At 38.4% G+C, this 26,169-nt stretch overlaps 2 protein-coding genes across 6 annotated transcripts in view; one reads left to right on the top strand and one right to left on the bottom strand.

Moving 5' to 3' along the window:
* Window positions 1-2,880: 2,880 nt before the first annotated feature.
* On the bottom strand, window positions 2,881-15,052 carry GTF2H5 (general transcription factor IIH subunit 5). Its single transcript, XM_081295477.1, has 3 exons — window positions 14,790-15,052; window positions 14,097-14,235; window positions 2,881-5,403 (listed from the first exon to the last, which is right to left on the bottom strand). Exons 2-3 carry the CDS (start codon window positions 14,129-14,131, stop codon window positions 5,223-5,225), a joined length of 216 nt encoding a protein of 71 aa, XP_081151603.1. The 5' UTR covers window positions 14,132-14,235; window positions 14,790-15,052; the 3' UTR covers window positions 2,881-5,222.
* A 112-nt stretch (window positions 15,053-15,164) lies between these two features.
* The window catches only part of SERAC1 (serine active site containing 1), a 60,274-nt gene continuing 49,269 nt past the window's right edge, over window positions 15,165-26,169 (top strand). For 3 of the 5 annotated variants that reach the window (XM_081295471.1, XM_081295470.1, XM_081295468.1), the window contains exons 1-3: window positions 15,198-15,308; window positions 23,829-23,959; window positions 24,621-24,712. In XM_081295471.1, coding sequence (XP_081151597.1) covers window positions 23,955-23,959; window positions 24,621-24,712 — 97 coding nt within the window. In that variant the 5' untranslated portion in view covers window positions 15,198-15,308; window positions 23,829-23,954. Of the gene's footprint in view, window positions 15,309-23,828; window positions 23,960-24,620; window positions 24,713-26,169 lie in introns of all 5 variants that reach the window. The other 2 variants (XM_081295472.1, XM_081295469.1) reach the window with 2 other exon arrangements.

The following is a 26,169-nucleotide window of genomic DNA, read 5'->3' as shown; positions in this document are numbered from 1 at the left end:
TGGCATGTGTGAGGCACTTGGTATTTGATCCTCAACACCGCATATAAATAAATAAAAGATGGACAACTAAAGAAAAATATTTTAAAAAAAGGATACAGAAATTTAAAAAAAAAGATTCAAGTGGACCTGAATTGAACAAAAACTAAAAATGGCTGTGGCTAGAAACAGTTTAAAGTGAGTGCAATCGAACAAATGATCAAGACCAAAATAAAATCACGGTGAAAACAGCAGGAACCAATTTTTACTAAAAAGTGAATCAAGTTTAGTGACCAATTTGAAAGCATTCCTGGAATAGAAAACTTTAAAAAGCAATGAAATGGATAAGGAGGACCAATGTAAAGTTAGATGGGAGGAGCGAGTTTTAGCCTTTCACTGCAGAAGTGGAAGACCAGAGTTTACAATGATTTATCAAATATTTTATAAGGAACTAAAAGAGAGAAGCTTGAAGGTTCCCAACAGAATGGTAAATGTTTAAGGAGATGGAAATGCTACTTATTCTGATTTGAAAATTATAGTTTACATGTATTGAATTATTACACTGCACCTTACAAATACGTACAATTATGAGCCAATCAAAAACTTTAAAAAGAAAATGAGATAAGGTGTTAATCATGGAGAAATAAAAAACTGTGTTTATATGTTTCTAAGAAAAACAAAAAGATGCCTGTAATCTCAACAATTCAGGAGGCTGAGGCAGGAGGGATCACATATTTGAACATAGGGTCTCACTAAGTTCCCCGCACTGTCTCAAACAGAAAACCAAAAAAAGGGCTGGTGATATAGCACAGCGATAGGCAGCCCTAGGCTCAATTCAGGGCTGAAAACAACAAACCCACCCCCCAAAGAATAGAAATATTAAAGTTATAATAGAAAACCTGTTCATCTAAAAACTTAAAAGAATCCTCCAAGCAAAGCAAAACAGACTTCCAGAACTTGAGGAAACCAAGAAGACTCACATATTCTAGGAAAAATTAACGAGATACACTGGTCAAACTTTAAAATATAAAAGAAATAATAAACAATGCAGAGGAATAAAGGAAAGGAGAAAGGGATTTGAGATCCAATTAGAAAACGAACAGTAGGGTGAACAAACAAGAAAAATGACTTGAGGGAAACTCCTGTAATCCAGAGAGAAAAATTATTTGAAAGAATAAAATTCAAACTGGATTCAGAGAGTAAATGTTTGAGGACAATGAAAAATGGCTCAGTTTTGATGGAAATGCATTGTGACCCAAGTGTTCTATATCTATATAGACAATCATTCCAGAATGAAAGCAAAGATAGGAAAGGTCTATTTAACCACCAGGTAACTCTCTGGTGATCAGTTTCAAAATCGGCAATGACACTGGGCAGCTGTGGACCTATCTCCCCAGTGCTTTTGTTCTAGGAGTTCCCCTCCTCCCTCATCTGCTGCTTCTCCCACTGCATGGTGACAGCAGAGGAAAAAATTTTGTGTGCTAAAAATTTCATTTGTTCCCTTTGTCACTGCGCTCTTCTAGATTCACGGCAACTAAATTTCATAACTATCTGCTTTATGTATGTTAACTTAACAATCATCTCAATAATCTTTGAAAGTAGGTTTCCCTTTTTTACAAATGAGGATCGAGAAGTACAGAGAAATTCAATGATGTGTGGGAGATCCCAGTGCTGGTGAGCAGAGAGGTGATGGATCCAGTCAATGCTGTCAATTACTTTCCTATAATTGACAGTGTTTTAAAATCTTATTAAAAAATCTCAACAGATAACTTGCCTGCAAATGGAAAAGAACTATGCACATTTGAGAATATGTATTGCCTATATTTGCAAACTGCATCATCTCCATCTTTTTTTTTTTTTTTTTGGATAAATCTTTTCTTTTTTGTAAATATTTAAAGTTTTAGGTGGACACAATTATCTTTATTTTGCATTTATGTGGTACTGAGAATCAAACCCAGTGCCTCGTGCATGCTAGGCAAGGACTCTACCACTGAGCTACAACCCCAGCCCCTAATCTCTCCATGTTTAACATATACCATTTTTCATCCATTAAGAGACAAAATGGCCAGGCATGGTGGCACACACCTATAATCCAAGTGGCTTGGGAGCCTGAGGCAGGAGGATCACAAATCTAAAGCCAGCCTCAGCAATTTAGCAAGACTATCTCAAAAAATAAAAAGGGCTGGGGATGTGGCTCAGTGGTTGAGTGTCCTTGAGTTCAATCCTCAGTTTCTCTCCCCCAAAAAGTACAATTATGTAAAACCACCTGTTATAGCTAATGTTAACAGCAATAAAATCATTAATAATTTTGATTACCATCTATAGTGTATCAGAAAAAAGGAGGCTAATCTTTGTTATTTATTATCAGTAATGTTTAGTTACTGCTCACCTGAACTGATTTCTCAATACACATTTTTATATCAACTGTGATGCAAACACACAGGATCACACTAAATATCCCAAGGAAATGGGGGTTTGAAGGAATTAAGAGTTTCTGATCCAATACAGTTATAATAAAAGACACTTATCACGAAGTACAACTCTGGGGTTGTGGCTCAGTGGTAGATAGAGTACTCACCTAGTACGTGGGAGGCACTGGGCTCCATCTTTAGTACACAAAAAAATAAAGTAAAAGTATTGCACCTAACTACAAAAACAGAAGTACAACTCTAAATCAATTTTAGTGCACAGATCCGTGTGACTGACCAGCTACCCTCCTCAAGTTAAAATGTTTTTTTTTTCATGCAGTTAAGAAAATTCAGGTTAATGCTATCTTTTTCCAATAGAAAAGGCTTTGTTAAAAATAAAACATTATAACAGTAAATTCTCCAGTGCCAAGCCCACAACAAGTCTTGTTCTGGGCATCTAAAGTATGCCAAATCAAATAGAAATCAGACCCCAAGAGACAGGGTGGGTGCAAAGAATCACTGGCACATTTCCTGTTCACTTGCAGCCAGACAAGCAAACGAAGCAACTAACTGCAAGGGGACTTCCTACTGTTACACTGTCTGATGTTTCTTAACAGTCTCAAAAGAAAGATATTTAACATTTACCAGAACATAACTTCTTAAAAATAAGAGCTAATGGGGGGGGGTTTTAGTGGAGCACTTGCCTAGCATGTGTGAGGCACTGAGTTAGATTCTCAGCACTGCATATAAATAAATAAGATAAGGGTCCATCATCAAAACAAACACGAACGAACGAAATAAAGACTTCCTTCACTTAATACTCTTTGTAATCCCTGTTCAATTTATAGTTTTCTCCATACCTTTTAAACTCTAAGATTCTATCATATTAATAAAAAAGGTATTAGGTAACAAATGACTGAGGCATATTAAAAATTGATTTAGGGGCTGGGGCTGTAGTTCAGTGGTAGAATGCTTGCCTTGATGTGTGAGGCACTGGGTTCAATCCTAAGCACCATGTAAAAATAAATTAATAAAGATATTGTGTCCATCTACAACTAAAAAAATATTTAAAAATATTGATTTAGACAGGACTAAAATATAAGGTTCAGTAACATTTCAGTACAGCTGGAAATTCTGTAGAAACATATCTTCTACTTACCAAGTTTTAGTACCAGATATATCAGTAATCTATAGAAATTATTTGATTGTGTGGGAATCAAAACTGAGGAATCATAATAAATATGCCAAATTGAAAATTTCTAGATTTAAATGAATAAATGAATTAAAATGATGTACAGGTGCTTTGAGTACATACTAAAAGGAAGGTGGTAAACTGGGTTTGGTATGGTTACATTATCATCAATAAAGTTCTCTTGCATTGGAAAATTCCCATTATAGAAACCTACCCCCATGGCAATATCCTCAGGAAGGGAGGCACAGTCCCTATCAGAGTTTACATTTCAACCTAATACATTACTTCCCACAAGGTTGGCTGCTCCAGTTTTTCTCTTTCCATTTGTTTAACAAGGATTCTTATTATAGGGAATAACATGAGTAAATCTAATTTTCTTTTTTTAAAAAATATTTCAAAGATGAGTTTTTATTCACTTTGTTTTTAACTAGACTAGCAAATAGCATGTAAAAGGGTAAAATCATCTGGTTTAGCTGGATTTGGAGCATATGGATGAAAATGTAATATTTACTTCCATTAAAGCAGACATCAACTGCATTTCCTTTGTTTTAACCACTACTTAATGTTTTCACACACACGTGGCTTCATATGGCAGAGAAGTTTACAAAATGCAATATCCAAGTTTTCCAACCCATCTCCTCCAAGTTATCCATTATGATTGCAGGTATTTTTCCAACTATTGGCTATACATAAATACATATCTATGCACCATTTTGTTTGGCCCTCTCATTTTTTTTTTATAAAAGAATGTTTGACTTGACAGAAAAATGTGACCAAAGTCTGAATAAAGAAAAAAATTTTAAAAATATTTGAGGTATGATCTCTCTAAATTGCAGAGGCTGGGTTTGAACTTGCAATCCTTCTGCCTCAGTCTTTGATAGGTTTACAGGTATGCATCACTGCCCCCAGCAGATCTGTGAAATTTCTAACTAAAACAAAACAACCATAGCCACAAGTCCACAATCATTAATAAGAAAAGCAAAACAGATACTGAGATTACAATGATCATTTAAAGGCATGTACACACACACACTCTTTCTACACATTTACAGTTCTGGAGATTAAACCCAGAGATGCTCTAACACTGAAATACATTCCCAGCTGTTTTTATTTTAATTTTGAGACATAGTCTTATTATGTTGCCCAGGCTAACTCTGAATTTGCAATCCTTTTGCCTCAGCCTCCAGAGTAGCTAGGATTTCAGGCACATACCACTACACTCAGCAACCATTATTTTTTTCTTTATACCTTTATTTTATTTATTTATTTTTATGTGGTGTTGAGGATCGAACCCACCGCCTCACACGTGCTAGGCGAGTGCTCTACTGCTGGGCCACAATCCCTGCCCCAGCAACCATTATTCTTAATGTATTAAATTGGTATTAAAAAGATAGGAAAAACATTTGTTTTTATTTTGTTAAAGGATAATAAAAGCCAAATTACAGCTAATTGTCAATTGTTAAAGTTTTTTTTTTTTGTTTTTTACTTTCAATTCTGAAGTACAACAAAAATCAGTTCTGGGTTTTTGTCTTAACAAATGATTATAGTCTTTCCCACAGCATGCTCCTCAGCCACATAAGCCACCGAATGGGGACAGTCTTTCCTATTTGTTGCTTACAATTCCTAAGCAGTCAATATCTGATATTTTATTTCTGGGTAAGAGAAAAAGCATTTTGGTCCATTAATTCACCTACTCGCTCCTGGAGGACATTAACCAACTCTGCTATTACGAAGACATGAGTGTCATCGATATCTTGAATGATGAACTTCTTCCCCAGGGCATTGGACTCATCCAAGTACAGTAGAAACTGCTTCATGGCAGGATCGCTGGACAGAGGAACACATAATTAGAAGACATCTTGAGTCAAACCACACACAAAGACTTGAGCAAATAGAATTTTTAGGATGATTAAAGTTCTGAGTGATTATGCAATTCATTTTATCTCTGCCTCAGTATGAATTATTTACACAGATAACTTTGTTCTAGACCTGTTAGTGCACGTTTAAGAGAAAGAGGTCACTGATAAATTTTTCACTTTCAAGGGGAAAAAAAGAATATTCAAAGCTTTGTAGTTAATAGGACCTAGAGTCAGTTTCCTTAACTGATTAAAAAAAAATGAATTTCCTTACTTATCCATGATGATTACATTTAAGAGCCAATAGTTGTTCAGTTCTTTCCTACGACAAATTAACTTCTGAAATGTTAGTAATTTTGATAAGTCAGGGTATATAGAAAGTTAGATCAGGATTCAAGTCCAACTTCAACACTTACCTCTTTGACCCTGATATATACTAAACCTTTCAGAGCCTATGTTTCCAACCATATGGGAGTACATGTAACAGAACTGTTATGGAAATTAAAGGAGATAAATGCCAAGACAGTATTCGGCTTGCAATAGGTACTAGAGTTTTTTCCTTTCAGAAAATTCAGAATCTGAAGGAAATCCTAATAATAAAACCACTTTGAGAATACTGAGCTCAAAAATTCAAAGAAGATCCAAATTCAATTGTATTCACTGGTGAATTTTTTAGTTTGTACTAAGCAGAGTAGTTATAAAAGAAGGAGGAATACAATTTCTTGGTAGGTAGTACAGATTTACAGCATTAAAAACCCTGAATAATGACAAAGGTCACTCTTTAGATTTAATATAATCTGTTCAGCAAAAAAACCATAAGAATGCCAAATCACATGCAATTTTTTTAAAATTTTTAGAGAAAATGTAATTTTGCACAATCTTTTGGTGCTCTGAGGAATGTCAAAATTAATTATAAAGACAACAATTTAATCCAAGAGATCAGTGCAATTTACTGATAATAAGTTTTATTTAAGTACAAACAAGTATTAAGTTAACAAAGGAAAGGATTTACTTCACTTACTAGGTGAGTACGAACCTTGGAATTGATTCTGGGGAGTTTGGCTTTTACCGAATGATATGATTTAATCTACGTACTACAAATTTTAAATGTGAGGATACTAGTTGCTGCACTGAGAAAAAACTGAAAGCAGCAGAGGAAAGGGTGGAAACAGGGAAAACGTGGAAACCTCAGTAATCCAGATGAGAGATGATAATGCTAAGGACCAGGAGTTGGTGGTGACCCTGGAAATGAGAAGTGGTTGAATTCTGGACAACTGTGGACATACAGCCAACATAATTTGCTGAAGAGTAGACACGAGCTTTGACAGAGAAGAACCAAAGAGATGCCAAGATTTTTGAGCAATGGAAAGATGAAGCTATTTTTTATAGAAATGACATGACATGCCACCAGCTCCCTGAGTACAGCTACAGAGAAGAGTGCAAGAACCGAACCCTGGACATTCCATAATCAAAAGGTTAGGAAGAAGGGATGGGGTTGTACTTCAGTGATAGAGTGCTTGCCTAGCACGTGTGAGGCACTGGGTTCAATCCTCAGCCCTATATAAAAATAAATAAAATAATGTGTCCATCTGCAACTTAGAAAGAAAGAAAGAAAGAAAGAAAAGAAACGAAACGAAACGTCAGGAAGGACTCAGCAAAAGAAATTTTGAAGAGACCTAAAGTGTTCCAGAGCTACCGGAACAAAACTGTTTTAGGAAAAAAGGAGTGTTATTAAAAAAAAAAAAAAATTGTGTTATCTGCTGTTCGTAGATGTAATAAGAAAGATGAGGACCAAGAACTGACCACCAATACACAAAGTTACTGACATTGACAAGAGCAATTTGGATGGAGTCACAGGAGGAAAGCTCCCTGGAGGGGGCTTCAGAATGGGCAGAGAACTATTAGAAGTGAATAGAAATAGGTGTGCTGAGAAAGCCCACGACAATAAGCAGAAAAAAATGGGAGCACCAGGCTTAGTGGTGCATGCCTGTAATTCCAGCGGCTTGGGAGGTTGAGGCAGGAGAATAGTGAGCTTAAAGCCAGCCTCAGCAGCTTAGTGAGGTCCTATCTCGAAATAAAAAAGTGCTGGGATGTGGCTCAGTGGTTAAGTGCCCCTGGGTTCAATCCCTTACCGAAAAAAAAAAAAAAGTGGGAGCTGGAAAGAGATGTAAGCATCTGAAAAGGTAGGAGGAGCAATAGGCTGCAGGGCCAGTGGAGCTGAAGAACATAGAGAAAAGGTATTGAGGAAGCCAAGTGGAAAGAGGTGTGGTGATTAGAGTCAGATGCCAGAAAATGAGATTCTGAGATTGCAGCATTGAAGAGGACAGGTCTGAGCATAACTGTGAATAAGTGGCTGCAGCATGGCAGAGGACAAGCTCATTGGAGCTCAGGAAATTGAATGTGGGGTATCAAAAGGATAGTCTACATAGATACTGAAAGCACTAAAGATTAGACAGGAGAGCTATTGGAAAAAAAAACCTTCAGAAAAGATTTGGGTGTTTGTGGGTAATTATAAAGAGAATGGCTGAACACTGGCATAGTCTGAGAACCTGAGATTCATGGGTGTTTCTATAGAAAAAGATGGAAGAATTTCCGGAAGTGGTAATGAGGAGTAAGGTAGGTACCAAACCATTTTTTGGCCAAATGGCACAAGATATATTGGAGGATAAAAGTGACCACTTGGTAGAGGAGGAGAAACCTGGTAATGCTGGGATCAAACAGGACCTAAAGAGAAAGCAAGGTTTTGTTACAGGAAAAGAGAATGTTCAGAAGAGGCTCAAGATATAGGGGATTCTGGGCCAGAGTTGTGGCTCAGTGGTAAAGCACTTGCCTGGCATGTGTGAGGCCCTGGATTTGGTACCCATCCCCAACCAAATAAAATAAAATAAAATAAAAATGAAAAAATTCCTGGTACCCATCCCCAACCAAATAAATAAATAAATAAATAAATAAATAAATAAATAAAAATGGAAAAAAAGATCTCTATAAAAAAATATATAGGGGATTCTGCTGTGTGTCCCAGAAGGCAATGTAAAAAGGATTGGGGGAGGGTAGCAGAAGAAGTAATTTTAAAAAAATGGGCAGAGAGAGCTGTAAGACAGCAAGATTCCAAGGGATGAGGGATGGCCTGGAGTCTGCAACTTTCAGGGTGACTGGCCAACAGGAAAAGTAGGCATAAAGGGCAGAATGAGAATGAATATCTCAAGGTAGAAAGAGCTGGTGATGGATGAGAGAGAAAATGGGGTCTTTGTACAAAGAGATACACAATGGTCAGATTTAAGCAGATACAGAAAATGTTAAATTTCCTATCTTCAGTCTTTCCCCAATTTTGGCAATTACAGAATAAAAATAAATCTGTAAAGCAGTAACACAGTACACATTGAAAAATTGCATTGAGGCAAACAAATTAATCACTGACAAAGAGCAATAAGAGAAAAAGAAAATTAAAAAGAGCTTAAAAAGCAATTCTAGAAGGAACCTGGGGCTGACAGCCAGTTTAACAGGGTACATCCAGATGATATTACAGAAAGAAAATGAGGAGGGAAACCAGTTTCCACTTCTTTAAAACTATAGTTTTCTTACTCAGATTCTTAAAAACAAAACAAAAAATTACCAGCATTTCCCTGTTTTCTTGCCTATATATGGAGAAGAGGGTGGGGGTGGGGCTAGAGCAAAGAGTAAAGAGCAATTTAGGAGTAGACATAGGTGAGGGGGGAGGGAAGACAGATCCCTCAGTTTTAGAGTTCAACCACAAAGCTACACCCTTCCTTTCCTGCAACAAAGAGAGGACTCAAGTGGTGACCCTGGTGCCCACTTTACCCTCCAGGGCCTTTTGGTCCTTGACTGTTAAGATATTTCAGGCTCTGTTAAGAACCTCAAAATATCCTATAAAAAAATCACACACTCAGCTGTCCTAGAATATACTTTATAATCTTCAAATCAATTACCTTTTCTAACTTCCCAGCATGACTGGTACAAAATCAAGAATTTAGCTGGGTGTGGTGGCACACACCTATAATCCCAGAAGCTGAGGAGGCTGAGTACCGAAGCAACTCAGCAAGACCCTGTCTCTAAATAAATACAAAATAGGGCTGGGGATGTGGCTCAAGTGCCCCTGAATTCAATCCCTAGTACCCATCCCCAACCAAAAAAAAAAAAAAAAAAAAAAAAAAAAAAAAGAGTAGAAAGAATTCAAGTTGATTTTCAAGCATATACTGAAATTGTGGATAACTGTAATGGTTTGAAAGACTCTTTTACTATTATTTTTTGTTTAAAGATATTCAGTGTTTAGGGGGTGTTTCAATATGAAACGTGAGGCCTTAAAATAGTCTTAATAAAGGGATATTCTAATTTTTCATGGAGTGTGGGAGAATCCTACTGGCATGGAGAAACAAAACAAAACAAAAACAAAAACCCAAACCGAGTTCATATAAATACTTGGCCAATGTCCTGGAATCAGGGATATTTAACAGAAAAAAATGTTTTTGCAAAGGGCAGATATCTTCCTTCTCAAACAACCTTAGTATATAGCTTCTATAAATGTTTCTGGGGAAAAAAACAAATTTACCATGTGTCTACCAAGACTACCAACTCTACAAACTTAACTGGTCAAAGTTGTTAGTACTGTCCATCCAATAAAATAATAATCTTGACTTAATCAATGGTAAATTATCCCTCAGATGATAATTAGGCAACCAGTATATTATTTAAAAATTTTAAAAGCATTTTTTCACGAATAGAACGTTTTAGAAAATGTTACTGAAGGGGCTGGGACTGTAGCTCAGTGAAAGATCACTTGCCTCGCAGGTGTGAGGCACTGGACTCGATCCTCAGCACCACATAAAAATAAACAAATAAAATAAAGGTATGCTGTCCACTTACAACTACAAAAAAATTAAAAAAAATTACTGAATATGAAATGGTTTTGTTCAATTAAGTTTATTCCCCTCTTATGTTTTTTCTTTTTTCTCTTTTCTTTCCAGTACTGGAAATTTTATATTTTTAAAATTTTGAAGCCTAATGCACTGCATGACTATAATCGCAACAGCTTGGGAGGCTGAGATAAGAGGATCACAAGCTCAAGGACAGCTTCAGCAATTTAGCAAGGCCCTGAGCAATTTAGTGAGACCATGTCTCAAAATAAAAAACAAAAAGGGCTGGGGGTATAGTTCAGTGGTAAATTGTATCTGGGTCATTCTGCACTACCAAAACTAAATAAATTTGGAGATAGGGTCTCACTAAATTGGCCAGGTTGGGCTGGGGATGTGGCTCAAGCGGTAGTGCGCTCGCCTGGCGTGCGTGCGACCCGGGTTCGATCCTCAGCACCACATACCAACAAAGATGTTGTGTCTGCCGAGAACTAAAAAATAAATATTAAAAATTCTCTCTCTCCCCCCTCTCTCACTCTCTCTTAATTAAAAATAAATAAATAAATAAATAAAATAAATTGGCCAGGTTGGCCTCAAACTTTTAATCCTCCTGCCTCAGCCTCCCAAGTAGCTGGGATTACAGGTGTATCTCATCATGTCTGGCTCAAATGTTTTCAAAGTCTGGGTTTTGTCTGAATAGATATATGGGGTTGGAGATTAAGGTCTAGCATAATGTATGTATTCAATAAATATTTGGTCCAAGCCATAAGAGAAAGGGACATCAGGGGCGATATTAAGTTAACCAGAGTCACAACTTCTAATTTCCCAGCATGACTTATAGGTTTTACCATTACAAAGACCCACGGTTCTAGGTAGAGTGACGGACTCATCCTAGTCCTAAATGACTCCCTTTTGATTTTTTATCCTGGTCTGCTGGCATCTAGTACAGGACCTAACCTCAAAACAATGGCTTCCTGGAAGTTCTACTTAATACTTTATCCACTCTGATTCTCACTGTAGAGATAGAGGCTCTAAAGAAACATTAAACAACCTGGAATTTAGGCTGAGATCACAAACTGTGATTCAATTCTATTAACAAAATTCAACCAGTAAACAAATATTTACTAAGAATCTCCTATTTATCTATCTATCTACCACTGTTTTAGATGCCTGGGAAACTTCAATAAACATGGCTTTATTAAGAAGCAATGGCTCCAGTAGCTTGAAAGGCTGAAGCAGGAGGACTGAGTTCAAAGTCAGCCTCAGCAACATCGAGGTCCTAGGCAACTCAGTTGAGACCCTGTCTCTAAATAAAATACAAAACACAGGCCTGGGGATGTGGCTCAGTGGCCGAGTGCCCCCCGAGTTCAGTCCCAGGTACCAAAAAAGACTTATAATAAGACTGGTTTTGCCTTAGGTCTTCCTACTTGCTTCTCAGATAAAATATAGGTTCAGATCAGGTTGGATTAATAATACATATTCCTCCAGATTCTTTTCAGCAATTATGCTGTAAACTGGTTAGAATTTGTACATGTGCAATAAATCTTTGCTGCTGAACAAACTGTATAAGTGCACACAAGGTCTGCTCTAGTACCTGGAATGGGACACAAATGTTTTGTTGGGCATATGCTACTTTTTCAGTAACTGCTGTGGTTGGCTAGATTTGGGAAAATGCTGAATATGAGCCTGGCAGTTGATGGTGGATCTCGAGAGATGTTTTCACTAACCTTGTTTTGACATAAAAATGCAAATTCATAAACATTATTTATTTATTTATTTATTTTTTGTACTGAGGATTGAACTCAGGGCCTCACACTTAAATGCTCAGTTCCAGCTTTATCACTAAGCTACATCCCCAGGCCCCTGGCCTTAAATTTCTGGTACCTAATAATCCTTGGGAGGAAAGAATTTTATAACCTAATGCCTTGATTTTTTTCTATACACTGAAACAAGGTCTAAATGGCCACAATAATCTGGTTTATTTGCTTAATGTAGTCTGTTAAGTAAAAAATACAGGAGATCATTGTTTTGGACTTAGCTCCTGTACTTAGTAGGCTAAAAATCAAAATGTAGTCACTCATGCTCCTTATAAAAAAATAGTAATCTGTTAATCAATTTTCTCCTCCTTCCTCCTTCTCTACTGGGGATTGAACCAACAGGCATTCTACCACCGAGCTACATCTCCAGTTCTTTTTGAGATAGGGTCTTCCTAAATTGCCAAGCTTGGTCTCAAACTTGTTGTGATCCTCCTGCCTCAGCCTCCCTAGAGTAGCTGAGACTACAGGGGAACATCACCATATCAGCTGTAATCAGTTACTTTCCCATGGATCCAGCTCATTTCCTTTACATGAAAAGGTGAAACTTCTTGACTTAATAAGGATTAAAAAAAAAAAAAAGGTTTGAAGTTTCTAAGATTCACAATAAGAATGAATCTTCTATAGTGAATTGATGAAAAAGAAATGTTTTGCTTTTGTACCTCAACCCACTACAGTTATGGCCACAGAGTGTGATGAAAGCCTATTTAAGAGGGAGAAGGCATTAAATTTGTGATTAGGTACTATCTGTAGTTTCAGGCATCTACTGGGGTCTTGTAAGTTACTTGCTGAGGATATTGGAACACTGGCCATCTATCACACCACACCATCAAAGAGCTTGCATCAAAAACCACCACTTTGCCAGATGTGGTAGCACACACCTGTAATCCCACTGACTGAGGCTGAGGCAGGAGGATCAAAGGTTTGAGGCCAGCTTCATCAATATAATGAGGCCCTAAGGAACTTAGTGAGACCCTCAAAATAAAAAAGAAAAAAGGCTGGGGACTTTCAATCCCAGAAAACAAAACACAAACTCATGGCTTCTATTCTGTGTTTACCTCATTCTACATCTCATCACCATAGCCAACTCTCCTTCCTGTTAATCTGTTTATGGTTAGTCTGTGAATGTGCTGTAAAATAGACAATGGACTTAAATTTTTTTTTTTGTGGAGGGGAGCACATGCTGAAAAAATACTACTTTGGATATGTTGGATTAAAAAAAAATTTCATTTGTTTCATTTTACTTTTTAATGTGGCTCCTACAAAATTTAAGCCTATATATGTAGGCTCAAATTATATTTCTATTGGATAGTGCCGCTTTAAATGTTGGCACCCTAGGGTTTGGCCTTGCTTCTCCTGAGCCTTACCATCACAGTAAACAAACAGTATGATCATCCATCAATGGCTCATATTAGGGCCATAACAAGACAGACAGTAATATTTTTGGACAAGTATGTTCAGGGTTTCCAGATGAAAGAATTATTGATGGTGCAAACAACCAAGGGAAGACCAATTAAGGTTTTAAGACTGCATGGTATTTAAGCCATAGACTTTAGACTGCTTTGAGTAATTAAACTCTGTCAATCATCTTTTTAGTGTGCAAAGGAGTTCAAGAAACCTGATTTTTTTTTTTCCCTTTTTAAAAACCAGTTGGTAATGGGATCATGCAAACCCTAAAATTCTAGTCAACTCCTGATGGTTTGAGAATATGGCACTGTTACTCTATAGGGCCTAATCTAACAAATATGCTACTTCAGATCAAAAATCGTTGGAAATTGTGCCAATTACAACAATTTAACAGACACTGAAATTTGGCACCTGGAAGTAACTTAGCCAACAAAATCTCACCTGTTAAATAAGAAAACTGAAGTAGAAAAAGCTTATTTGATTTCATCCAGATTTTACACAGACAGGATTTTAGAAAATGATATATGTAAATCAAGCTTTGATATGTAAATTTAAAACTCATCAAAACTACTAACCATTCTATAAGCACTCCTTTCAAGACGTTGACCATCTTTTTTCCAGTCAGAAGGTGCAGATGACCTCAATAATCCTAATAGAAAGAAAGTAACACGAAATTCAGAAGCATCAACTTGAGTATACTTTGGGGATCTGCGTCTGAAATAAGACAAAATATGAAGTGTTCATCAAATTGTGCTAACATTAAAACACACAGACATTCTGACCACTTAACAAAACTTAAAATTGTATACCTGAAATGTACAAATACTATTAGCAAACAACTTCTACCAGCAGCCAATTAACGAAACTCCCCTTAGGCATGCCCACCCCAGGTGTAAAACAGGTCCATTACGTAAACCTTTCTCATTCAGGAGAAGGATAAAAAGTCAACTCCCAGAGGAGTTTCACAACGGTAGAGATGAAAGGGCCCTTAAAATTCACACAGTGATTCGGGCTAGGGATGCAGCTGAGTGGCAGAGCGCTTGCCTCACATGCACCAATTGGGTTCAGTCCCCAGTACTGGGAGGAGGAGGAAAAAAAAATTACGTAGTGATTCAACACTCATTTTAAAGATGAGGTCAAATGAGATTAGGTTAGTTCCCGGCCCCGCATCAAAGAAACAGTAAAGCCAGGGCTCCAGATCGTGGGCTCCTTTGCTAAACCACCCAGTCTCTCCATGATCTGCGCTGGAAGGAAACTGCCCAGCGTACCCCCAAATTAACCCTCCGGCCCGAACGCCTGGGCGGAGGGCGACACCCCAGAAGGAATCCACGAGGAGACAGCGCGGGACAGCTGCCAGGCACGCCACGAAGGGCTCCAGGATATGCGGGACAGCGCCCTGACTCCAGGGCCCGGAGGACAGGTGCCGGGCCTCTCCTTCCTCTCCGCTCTTTATTCCGAACCCCAAGGTCTTCCACGCACCGCACTCTCCCCTGCAGCTCAGAGGATCGCCACGCACCTCCGCCCACAAACCCCGCGGAGCCTCGGCGTCGCCCACACAGTGCTCCGGCGCGTCTACGTCATCGCGCCAAGCACGCTCTTGTGGGCGGAGCGCGCCGGCGAGAGGCGGGGCGAGCTAGGCCAATGGGCGGGGCATGCAGGGGCGGGGTCACGTGCCGGCTGCCACCTGAGGGGAGATCTCCGGCTGGCAGACGCCAAGAAGGGTGGTAGCTCCCGCTGGCGGGTTCTGAGGGAGCGGTTGGCGGCAGGCCGAGTCCGCGTGCTGGCAGGTAGGAAGAAGAGGCGGGCTCGTGGGTCGGGGAGGGCGTCGGTGAAGCCAGGCGCGTACGGGAGTGGGGAGCGGTAGCCCGACACGGCCGGGGCGCCCCCGTGAGGGCGCGCGGCCCCGGCGCGACCTGCGGATCCGCCGCGGGCGTGAGGGTCTCTCTCTGGTCCTCTGAAGCCTGGCTTGCTTCTCTGGTTGCTCCCGAGGCCAGGGGGAGCGCATCTCCTGGTGCACCATCCAGGTTCTGTTGACAAGATGACCAGAAGGAAGCAGCCCATCGGACACTCCTAAACCTGCCGGATCCCAGCTTCTAGCTCCCTGACCCTGGAGACTGGGGAGACTGGATACCGATTTAGTCTCGAAAACCTGTAACGGTCATTTTAAAGCGAAAGACCACAGAAGGCTCTAAAGTTAATTCCTTTCCGAAATTCTGATGTGGTCTTAATGGAGCTCTCCATTTTTCCAAGTTGCCATAGGTTCTTGCTTTCTGTGCATTGGGTTTTATTTACTTCCACAATTAAGCTTGTGTAGCTTTTTGCTTCGTGTGTTCTTGTGATCTCTTATGAACCCTTGCTTTCCTACTTATTTCCCTCTTCCCTTATCTCACATCTTTTCTTTCCATTGGTTCCTATTTCCTTCAGCTCCTTTTAAAATTTGCCTCGTTTAGTTTTTCCCAAGCCTCTTTTCCTTGCTTTTGTTTTTCCCTGCCGATCTGCCCTCCTTGAGAATCAGCCCTCCATTTCGTGAGTTCCTTTACCTTGAACTTGAGCTCCAGGTGCTGGACGGATGCCTGCACTTTAATAACTTGTGTGTAATCTGAGCGCCACCTTTCAAATTGGAACCATTTTCATCATTCTCTTTCATTCTTCAAAACCTGCTTTTCTTCCAAGCATCCAGATTTAAAACCTGCATCCATATTTACTCAAAAACAATCTCTGTACCTGGAATATACCAGGCACTATTCTAGACACTCTGGGTGCAGTGGTAAACAAGTAACTAATTTTAGTGGGGGCACAGAGACCAGGTAACAAGAAGATACCAGATGGTGATATGATAGTGACTGAAAGGGTTACATTGGTTAAAAGAAATAGCCTTCAGTTAATATTTCTGAGTAAAACAAAAACAAAAAATAATATATATTAGCAACAATTCACCAGAAATTTTAACGATAAAGAGGTACCATTCACAATGGCATTCAAAACTGCAAGTGTCTAGAAATAGATCAACTAAAGCTGTCTGGTCCTTTAGGTAGAAAATTGTAATGCTTAATTGAAACACATAAAAGTACACCAAGTAGCTGAACAGATAGATGTACAATATTCATGGATGGGAACACTCAATGCCAAAAAGATAATAGGTTTCTCCAATTCTATACATTCTGTGCAGTGCCAGTGAAAATCACTGTGTAGTTTTCATGGAATTTGACATTCTAAACCTATAATTTATGTGGAAAGTCAAAGTACCAAGAATAGCTAAGTCAATTTCAGAGAAGAAAATTAAATATGGTCCCTCTCTACTAGATATCAAAGCTTAATATATACTTGTAATAATTAAGACAGTATGATGTTGGTTTGGGGTAAAGGAGATTCATGGAACAAGATACAGCATCTATGAACACACCCATATACATATAGGAGCTTAGTACACTAAGTTATATCACAAAGTAAGGGGAAAACTGTTCAATAAATGATGCAAAGATACATTAAATCCATTTGGAATAAAGACAGAGTTCTTGCTTCATACCATTTACAACAGTAATTTCTAGATGTATTAAAGAACTTAATCTGAAATACACATTTTTAAGATATTTAGAAAAAAATATGAGACTATGTTGTCTCTGGGAAAGATTTTTTTGTTTGCTTTGTTGTGGTACTACATATAAGATTTACCATTTTTAGATGTGTGGTTCAGTGATTTAAAAAAAAGTTGTAGATGGATGGCATGCCTTTATTTATTTTTTAATGTGGTGCTGAGGCTTGAACCCAGTGCCTCACACATGCTAGGCAAGTGTTTTGCCACTGAGCTACAGCCCCAGCCCTCAGTGATGTTTTTATGTAGCTAGCCCTACTGTTTGCCTTTAGAACATTTTCATCTGCCAGGAAGGATTTCTTAAGTTATAAAAAGCACCATTAGGGCTGGGATTGTGGCTCATCGGTAGAGCACTTGTCTAGCGCATGTGAGGCCCTGGGTTCGATCCTCAGCACCACATTTAAAAAAAAAAAAATCACTGAGCCACAACCCCAGACAACAATTTACTAATAAAACAAGGTTTTATAAGTAAGAATGGAGGGCTGAAATAATGTTTAATTTCATTCCATTTTCACTCCAACTAGGGCAATGAAACTATCTTTGTGAAGGCTCCAGTGACCTTGCTGTGGTTAAATTTAATGGAATTTTTTAATATTTGTTTCATTTTGTTCTCATAGTATCTCCCTTTTTAGTTGTTCTTAATCTCTTCAGAATTACTGCTTTGTTCTCTACTTAAAATAATTGTTTCAGGTTTAATGTAGCTATAGTTTTAATCCTAAAAGATTTTAAAATAGAAATTGACAAAACTGACTCTAAAATTATGTGGCAGTGCCAAGGACCTTGAACAGGAATAACAAAGATGGAAAACTTACATTACTTAGCTCAACCCTTACTGTAAAAATATAATAATCAAGACTGTGGTATTTAAGGACAGACAGCTAGATCAGTGGGATATAATAAAGAATCCAGAAATAGGTATACAATATATGATCAATTGATTTTTGAGCAAGGTACAAAATCACTTCAATGGTGAAAAGAAAATTGTCTAAGCAAATTTTATTGGCATTTTCAAATAGCCATATAAAAATAATTCAACCTCAACTCCTGCTTACTCAATACAAAAAAAAAATTAACTTGAGATGGGCTATAGACCTAAATGTAAAAGCTAAAACAATTTAATAAAATGAGACTGTGACATGAAGTGGGCAACAATTTCTCAAGACACAGAGGGCAATAATCATAAAACAATTGGTGAGACTGTTAATATTAAAACTCCTTATCATCAAAAGGTATCTTTACGAAAATGAGGGCTGGGGTTGTGGCTCACTGGTAGAATGCTTGCTTAGCATGTGTGATGCACTGGGTTTGATCCCTAGCACCACATAAAAATAAAGGTATTGGGGCTGGGGTTGTGGCTCAGCAGTAGAACGCTTGCCTAGCATGTGCGAGGTGCTGGACTCAATCTCAGCACCACATAAAAAGTAAATAAATAAAATAAAGGCATTGTGTCCAACTACAACTAAAAAATAAAAAATAAAGTTTAAAAAAAAAGGAATAAACAAATCACAGTTGGAGGAGTTAGTTGTAATGTGTATGTATATGTGTGTGTGTATATATATATATATATACACACATATATGTATATTTGATTAAGGATTTGTTTTTAGAATGTATATAATACTGATAATTCATCCTTAAAATTTTTTTAAATGAGCAAACACTTGAACAGACAGTTCACAAAAAATATGTAAATGCCTAGCAAATATGAAAAAGTGCTCAACATAGTTTTGGGGGAATTTCAAACTAAAATTATGAAAAAATACTGTAATGCACACACAGAAAAGGCTAAAATCAAACAGGCTGACAGCATTGTCAAGGATGTGGAACGATTGGAACCCTCACACTCCTGCTTTGTTGGTTGCAATGTAAAATGGTACAGTCATGTTGGAAAAAACTGTCAGTGTCTTACAGAGTTAAACATATAACTTCCCTTCCCCAGCAATTCCACTCCTGGATATTTACCCAAGAGATGTGAATACACATGTCTGCAAAAAAAAAGACTTGTATCAGAATACTCATAGCAGCTTATGGTAGGCAGTACCCCCTCAAAGATGTCCATGCACCAGGTATGGTGGCACACTCCTGTAATCCCAGTGGCTTGGGAGGCTGAGGCAACAGGATCACAAGTACAAAAGCAGCCTCAGCAACAGCAAGGTGCTGAGTAACTCAGAGATAACCCTGGCTGTAAATAAAATACAAAACAGGGCTGGGGATGAGTGGTTGAGTGTCCCTAAATTCAACCCCTGGTATCAAAAAAAAAAAAAAAAAAAAAAAAAAAAGGTGTCCATGCCTTAATCCCTGGAATCCCCTGGTTACATAATGTTATATGGCAAAAAGGACTTTCCAGATGGAATGAAGGTTACAGACCTTAAATTGGGAGATTACTTTATATGATCTGGAGTAGTCTGGTGTAATTACATAGTCCCTGAAAGTTAAAGAAGAAAGCAGAAGAGACAGGTGTGGCAATATAAGAAGGACAAGCTGTTGTCAATTCTGAGATGTAGGGGGCTACCTGCAAAGACCAGTAGGAGGCCTTTGGGAGCTAAGAGTGGCCCCCAGATAACAACCAGCAAGTTAATAAGAACCTCCTTGTTAAAGCTGAATGAACTGAGTTCTGCCAATCACTAGGGAACTGAAATCTGAATGAGTCTGGTAGTGGATTCTCCCCCAGAGCTTTCAGTAAGTGGAAGCAGCCCTGTTAAAACTGTGGTTTTAGTTTCATAGAACTTGGAACAGAAAAATCAGATCTGGAGTAGGAACCTGCATTTTATTAAGTACCTCTGCAGATAGTCCTTTGGACATTTTGAGTAACACTGTTTTATACACTAGTGTTTATTTAAGCAATCATCTGGCCTAAGCCTCCTGAGAAGCTGCAGATGTGTGCTACCACTCAGAGCTCTCCACTATTCTTAATAACTTTATCCAAACCCCTGGCTTCAATTAGTAATGTATGCTGATGTCTCATACATTTATATCTATAGATTAGTCCTCTGCTGAGCTTACACTGCTTATTGGACATTTTTTCCACTATTTCACAAAAACCTTAATCTCAGCATGTTGAAACTGGAATCCTTTCTGCCAAAATCATTTCTAGCATTTCCCTATTTTGGTTAATATTATCCTGTATACTTAGTAATCTAGGCCAGAAACAGAACCATGTTTGTCTCCTTCCTCTTCTTCATTTCCCACCATTCCTCATTCAAATGATTTATCAGATTTGGTGATTTTCTTAATATGTCACAATTCTGTTTCTTCTTAATCATTCTCAGAGCCACTATCTTACTTCAAGTACATTTTTCTCCTTGATTATTGTTAAAGACCTCCATATTGATTTTTCCCATCTCTGGTTTGGCTCTTCTTCAACCTAATTTTCATCTTGTTAATTTTTCTAAAAGCAATTAAAATTTTGATTGATTTCTTAAGATTAATCTTCCAACAACTTCCTGTAACTCAGAGAAAGTTTTAGACTTCCCAGCTAGAAGGTACTTTCATGATCTAAGTGACCCCTGCTTTCACACTCTTATTCAACAGAACAAGTTGGCAGAAAAGTAGAAAGGAAGTGAATACTTGAAAAACACTACCCATCAACTCAACCTAATAGACTTTTGTAGAAGAGTATCCAACAGTAGTAGACTATATGTTCTTTTCGAGTGCATATGGAACATTCATCAAGATAGGGTTTGTTTTATGGCACAGAATGTGGTCTAACAAGATTTGTGAGTTCAACTTATACCTCTGAATATCCCATGGGTTAAAGAAGTAGTCAATGAAATTAGAAAATCTTTTTTAAAAAATATTTTTTAGTTGAGGAACTTTTATTTTTATTTTATTTATTTACATGTGGTGCTGAGAATCAAACGTAGTGCCTCACACATGCTAGGCAAGTACTTTACCATTGAACCACAACCCTAGCCCTGGAAAATATTTTTAATTCTGAATTAACACAAAAATGTTTCAATTCATAGAACTTTTTGTATTTTGATTTGACTGCGTTTGTCTAAACCCTTGGATCTGTACATTTAAAAGAGTAAATATTACCTAAATTATACCTTAAAGATGAAAAATATGTGAACAAAAATTGATTTCTCATGTTTCCACCTGAAACAGAGATAACTTGTGGCATTCTTGATACATAACTCAGGATTCAATTTAAGAAACACTGCTTTAGATAATGAGGAATTATTGAAAGACTTAAATCTTGGGTCATGCTCAGATTAAAAAAGTTGTATTCACTTCCAGACAGCACCATCTACCCCCCTCCCCGTTTATATAGTTCAATAGTGCAAAACAAAGTGAAAATTCTAAGTGAAGTGTAGCAGAAGAAGGAAACTCGGCAGAAGTCATAGCACTGAGGAAGACAAGAAGTTACTGAGTCATCAGAACCTGATCAAGACCTGCTTGTGCCAGTTAAACTCTGCTCACCTTAAAAGTGATTATCCCTAAGGGACTACACCTTCAAGGGTGCAGAGACTAGAAAATTTCCTCTCATTAGACTAAGGAAATAGCCTGATCACTTGCTTTTACCAGGAACATGAAAGAATGGAAATTAAAATCTAAATGTGCACCTCTTGTGATTGTGGGGTTAAATTCTCAGTGTCTTTATAGTGCTGGGAATCCAAATGCAATGCATCTGTGTCTGTATTACTCTGGCAGGGGTAAATTTGAAACTGCACTATAGACCAGAACACATGGGAATCTCACAGTAGATGCTCGGATGGAAGATGAGCTCTTAATCAAAGATTACAAACATAAGCAAGCAAACCACCAAGAAGGATAGATAACCCTAATTATTAGAAATAGGGACTTCAACAGAAAATTTAGCCACATCTAACAGCAACCTTTTTATACACCATCCCAAGACCTAGTGGCTAAAACAACTGAGTAGTTTTTAGGGTCAGCTAGAGGCTGGTTAGTGTGGTATGAGTTCACATGCCTGGCAGTTTTGACTTTGGTAAATGTTGACTATGTTAATAGGAATACTGAACCTTTCTCTTGTTATCCAGCAGACTGACCAAATGTAATGTACAGACTATGTTTGGATCCTAATTCTAACAGTTCAACAGTGCAAAACAAAACCAAAGTTTATGAAATAATTGATGTGATAATGGATGTTTGTTGGTTCTAAGGAATTATATTTATTTTGGAGGCAATTTGATAGGTCTTTCTCCCCCTTGAGGAAAGGCACATACAAGATAGTCAAAATTAAATGATTAGACATTTTGTATTTTCTTCAAAATAATGTAATGTGATGGTGTCAGAAAGTGAATAAGGGTTGAGTAAAGATTGTACTGTTCGAGAGTCACTAGCCATATGTGGCTATTTAAATAAATTAAAATTAAATAGGATAATCTCAGTTCCCTAGTTATACTTGCCATATATTTGGACTAGTCATATTTTAAGTCCTCAGTACAAACATGTAGCTAGAGTGTTAATTAGCTTTTGACATAAAAAAACATAAAGGAGTGATGGCACACACCTGTAATCCCAGCGGCTCAGGAGGCTGAGAAAGGAGGATTGAAAGTTCAAAACCAGCCTCAGCAAAAGCGAGGCGCTAAGCAACTCAGACTCTGTCTCTAATATACAAAATAAGGCTGGGGATGTGGCTCAGTGGTCGAGTGCCCTTGAGTTTAATCCCTGGTATTCACCCCCTCAAAAAATATACATATAAATAAAGGAGGAAAAGTTCATTTTGTCTCAGGGTTTCGGAGTATTCAGTCCATGATCAGCCAACTTCATTGCTTTGGTTGAAGTGAGGCAGAACATCAAGGCAGAAGGATGCGGAAGAAGAAGGCTGTTGAGCTCATGGCAGACAGGAAGTGGGGCATGGGAGAATGAGAGCAGGGAAGGGGCCATGGACAAGATGTAGTACCCAAGGCCATGCTCCCAGCGACCTGTGTCCTCTGTTTTAGTTAGCTCTGCATCACTGTCATTAAAATGCCTGACAAGAACAACTTAGAGGAGAGAAAGTTGATTTGCAGCTCGTGGTTTCAGAGGTCAGTGTAGATGGCTGACTGCATTGTTTTAGGCCCAAGGTGAGGCAGCACATCATGGTGGAAAGGACCAGTAGAGGACAGCTGCTCAGCTCATGTTTTAGTCAGCTTTTTTGCTGCTGTGACTTAAAAGACCCAACCAGAACAATTGTAGAGGAGGAAAAACTTATTTGGGGGCTCACGGTTTCAGAAGTCTTAGTCCATAAACAGCCAGCTCCATTCCTTGGGCTCCAGGTGAGGCAGGACACCAAGGCAGAAGAGTGTGGCAGAGGGACACAACTCACATAATGATCAAGAGGCAGAGAGACTCCACTTGCCAGATCCAATTATATATCCCAAAGCCACACCCCCAATACCCCACCTCCTCCAGCCACATCCCACCTGCCTTCAGTTACCATTCAGTTAATCCTGTTGGGTAATTAACTCACTAATTGGGTTAAGGCATTCACAGCCCAATCATTTTCCCTCTGAAGCCTCTCACAGTGTCTCACATGTGAGCTTTTGGGGGATACCTCACCTCTAAATTGGAACAGCTCATCATTGGGTCAGCAGACAGAAGGTGGGGAGGAAGGGGCCACAGAGAAGACATACCCTTCCAGGGCATGCTTCCAGTGACCCTCCTCCTCCAGGCATACTCCACCTGCCTGCAGTTACATCCAATCTGTTCAAACTAGGCTGGACTGATTTGATTAATAGCTCTCACAATCAAATTATTTCATCTCCAGATATTCCCGCATTAACAGGAGCTTTTGGATGAGACCTCATATCCAAACCATAACATTCTCTACCATGCTCCACCTGCCTGCAGTTTCCATCTCCTCCTAGTATTCATCTAATGGATTAATTCACTGATGAGGTGATGACTCTCATGATCCAGTCACTTCCAAAAGCCCCACTTCTGGGCATTGCTGCATTGGGGAATCAAGTCTTCAAGAGATGAGCTTTTCAGTGAACTGTCTGGATCCATACATAACAGCTATTAACTATACCTTAACATAAGTATAGAAAATGTTTATCATGCAGATAGCCTATTGGGGTAGAGCAGGTGTATATTAAACAAGATTAGCCACATGTTGATAATTATCAAAGCTGAGTGGTGGGATTCATTTTACTTTATTTTTCTATATTTCTATACATTTGTAATTTTTTCATGAAGAAACAAATCATGAGTGACCTTTATGAAGAAAAATGACAAAATATCTAAAAGAAGGTGAACTTTTTTGTGAATGGGTGAATTCCTTATATCAGTTCTCCCCTATATTGATAATTAATATTCTGTAATTTTCCTTATTTCCTATTAATCATTAATCACAATTGGACACATTTTGAAAAAAATCACTAAAGTACTAGCAAAATTTATTCTAGTAAGTTTGTGGGTAAGTTTTAGGGGAGAAAATTTTTTCTTGGTCTAGAAAAATCTAACTGTGGACAATCCACTCTGATGGTGATATGGTCTTTTAGTTAAACGTTCATATTAGATGCTAAATTAAATTTGTTACATTCTTCTACCTGCACAGAATGTCTCTGGCTGCTTATTGTGTCACCTGTTGGAGAAGAATAGGAACCTCTACTCCCCCACCAAAAAGTTTCACATACTGGAGACAGATACGTGAGTACAGTTCAAACAACACCATTTTCATACAGGAACAATGATAGAATCGTGGCTAAATTTCCAGGGGGGCCTCAAAAGCTTATTTAATCTATGATAAGGGTCAGATTCCTTTGTCTTTTCATACAAATGATTCACCCCAAATTTGTAGGCCCAGAGCGATACTGATTCTTTTTCTTGGAAGTTTTCTTTCTTTCCCTGTTTTTTCCAGCCAACTTCATGCCCATCCTTCTAAAATTAAGTGTCAGTGCATTGTCATGCAGCAAGTATTTATTAAACTCTCACAAATCAAAGTGCAGGTGCCCGTACTTGGTTCTGGGAATGCAGTAGTAAGCAAAGAAAATGTTGTCTTTGCCTTGATGGGCTTTGGGATCTGCCCTGATCTGCTCCCCCCGCACTATAATCAGGCCCTCAGGCATGCTTCCTGGCATGCTAGCCCAGGCTAGATCTGTCACTGTGGTTTGGTAGAGTCAATATAGAACTTGGTTAATCAACTGATGTCCCCCATAGACTGTAAACTCTGAAGGCAATGTCTTATTGTTTGTTTGTTTGTTTATTTATTTATTTATTTTTACCATTATATCCTGTTGTTTACTCTTACACTTGGCATATACAAGAGGTTTAAGTAGTATTTGTTAAAAGAAGGAAAGAAAGTACTTATCTTCTCAGAGAACTATTTTCTTTTCTTTCTTTCTTTCTTCTTTTCTTTTTTTTGGTTTAAACAATAAAAATTTATTTTCTCACAGCTCTGGAGACCAAGACCAAGGTACTAACAGTATTGGTTTCCAGTGAGGCCCCAATTCCTAGGTTGTAGATGGCTACCTTCTTTTCATATTCTCTCACAGCTGTTTCTCTGTGGATAGAGAGATGTCTGGTATCTCTTAGAAAGACATCAGTCCTATCAGATTAGGGCCCCACCCTTGGAACCTTATGATCCTTTATTACCTCCCTCAGTGCCCATCTCCAAATACAGTCACATCAGGGCGTTAGGGCTTCAGCAGATGAATTTGGGGAGGTATAATTTTGACCATAATAAAACAAGACACTCTAGGTAATTCCTGGAAGACACTTTTTATGAAGGGGAGCAGAGAAATAGGATAACAATTCCAAAGACATTTGGATATATAGACATGTTGTAGCATTTCCACTGAATAATAGAAACAAAGCCCAGAAAGGATCTGGGAAACAGCAGAGGCCTTTGACCAGGTTGTCTTTTGACAGGGGCCAAGATGCATCTTTCATAGCAGTGAGAGGGAAGCCAAAGAGGGGGAGCTATGGTGGGGGGAGGCTGCAAGGTTCAGGGGAACGATGAAGTTCCTGTCTAATTATTCCTACTTTTCAGAGAACTATTTTCTATATTTATGAAATGAGAAGATTGACCTAACTCATCTTTCATTCATGTGATAATAAAGAAAAATATCTACTATCTGCTGTGTGCCAAGTACTGTTCTGGGCCC

Source organism: Spermophilus citellus (assembly GCF_964194105.1).
Source record: "Spermophilus citellus genome assembly, chromosome: 5".
Taxonomy (NCBI): domain Eukaryota; kingdom Metazoa; phylum Chordata; class Mammalia; order Rodentia; family Sciuridae; genus Spermophilus; species Spermophilus citellus.
Note: the sequence above shows the minus strand (reverse complement) of the source record. Positions and strands in the feature narration are given on the sequence as shown.

Coding starts and splice junctions, on each gene's coding strand:
- GTF2H5 (XM_081295477.1), bottom strand. CDS start 14,131: ATGGTCAACGTCTTGAAAGGAGTGCTTATAGAATG. Junction 5,404..14,096: donor AAAGGAGTGCTTATAGAATG/GTTAGTAGTTTT, acceptor TCCTCTGTCCAG/CGATCCTGCCATGAAGCAGT.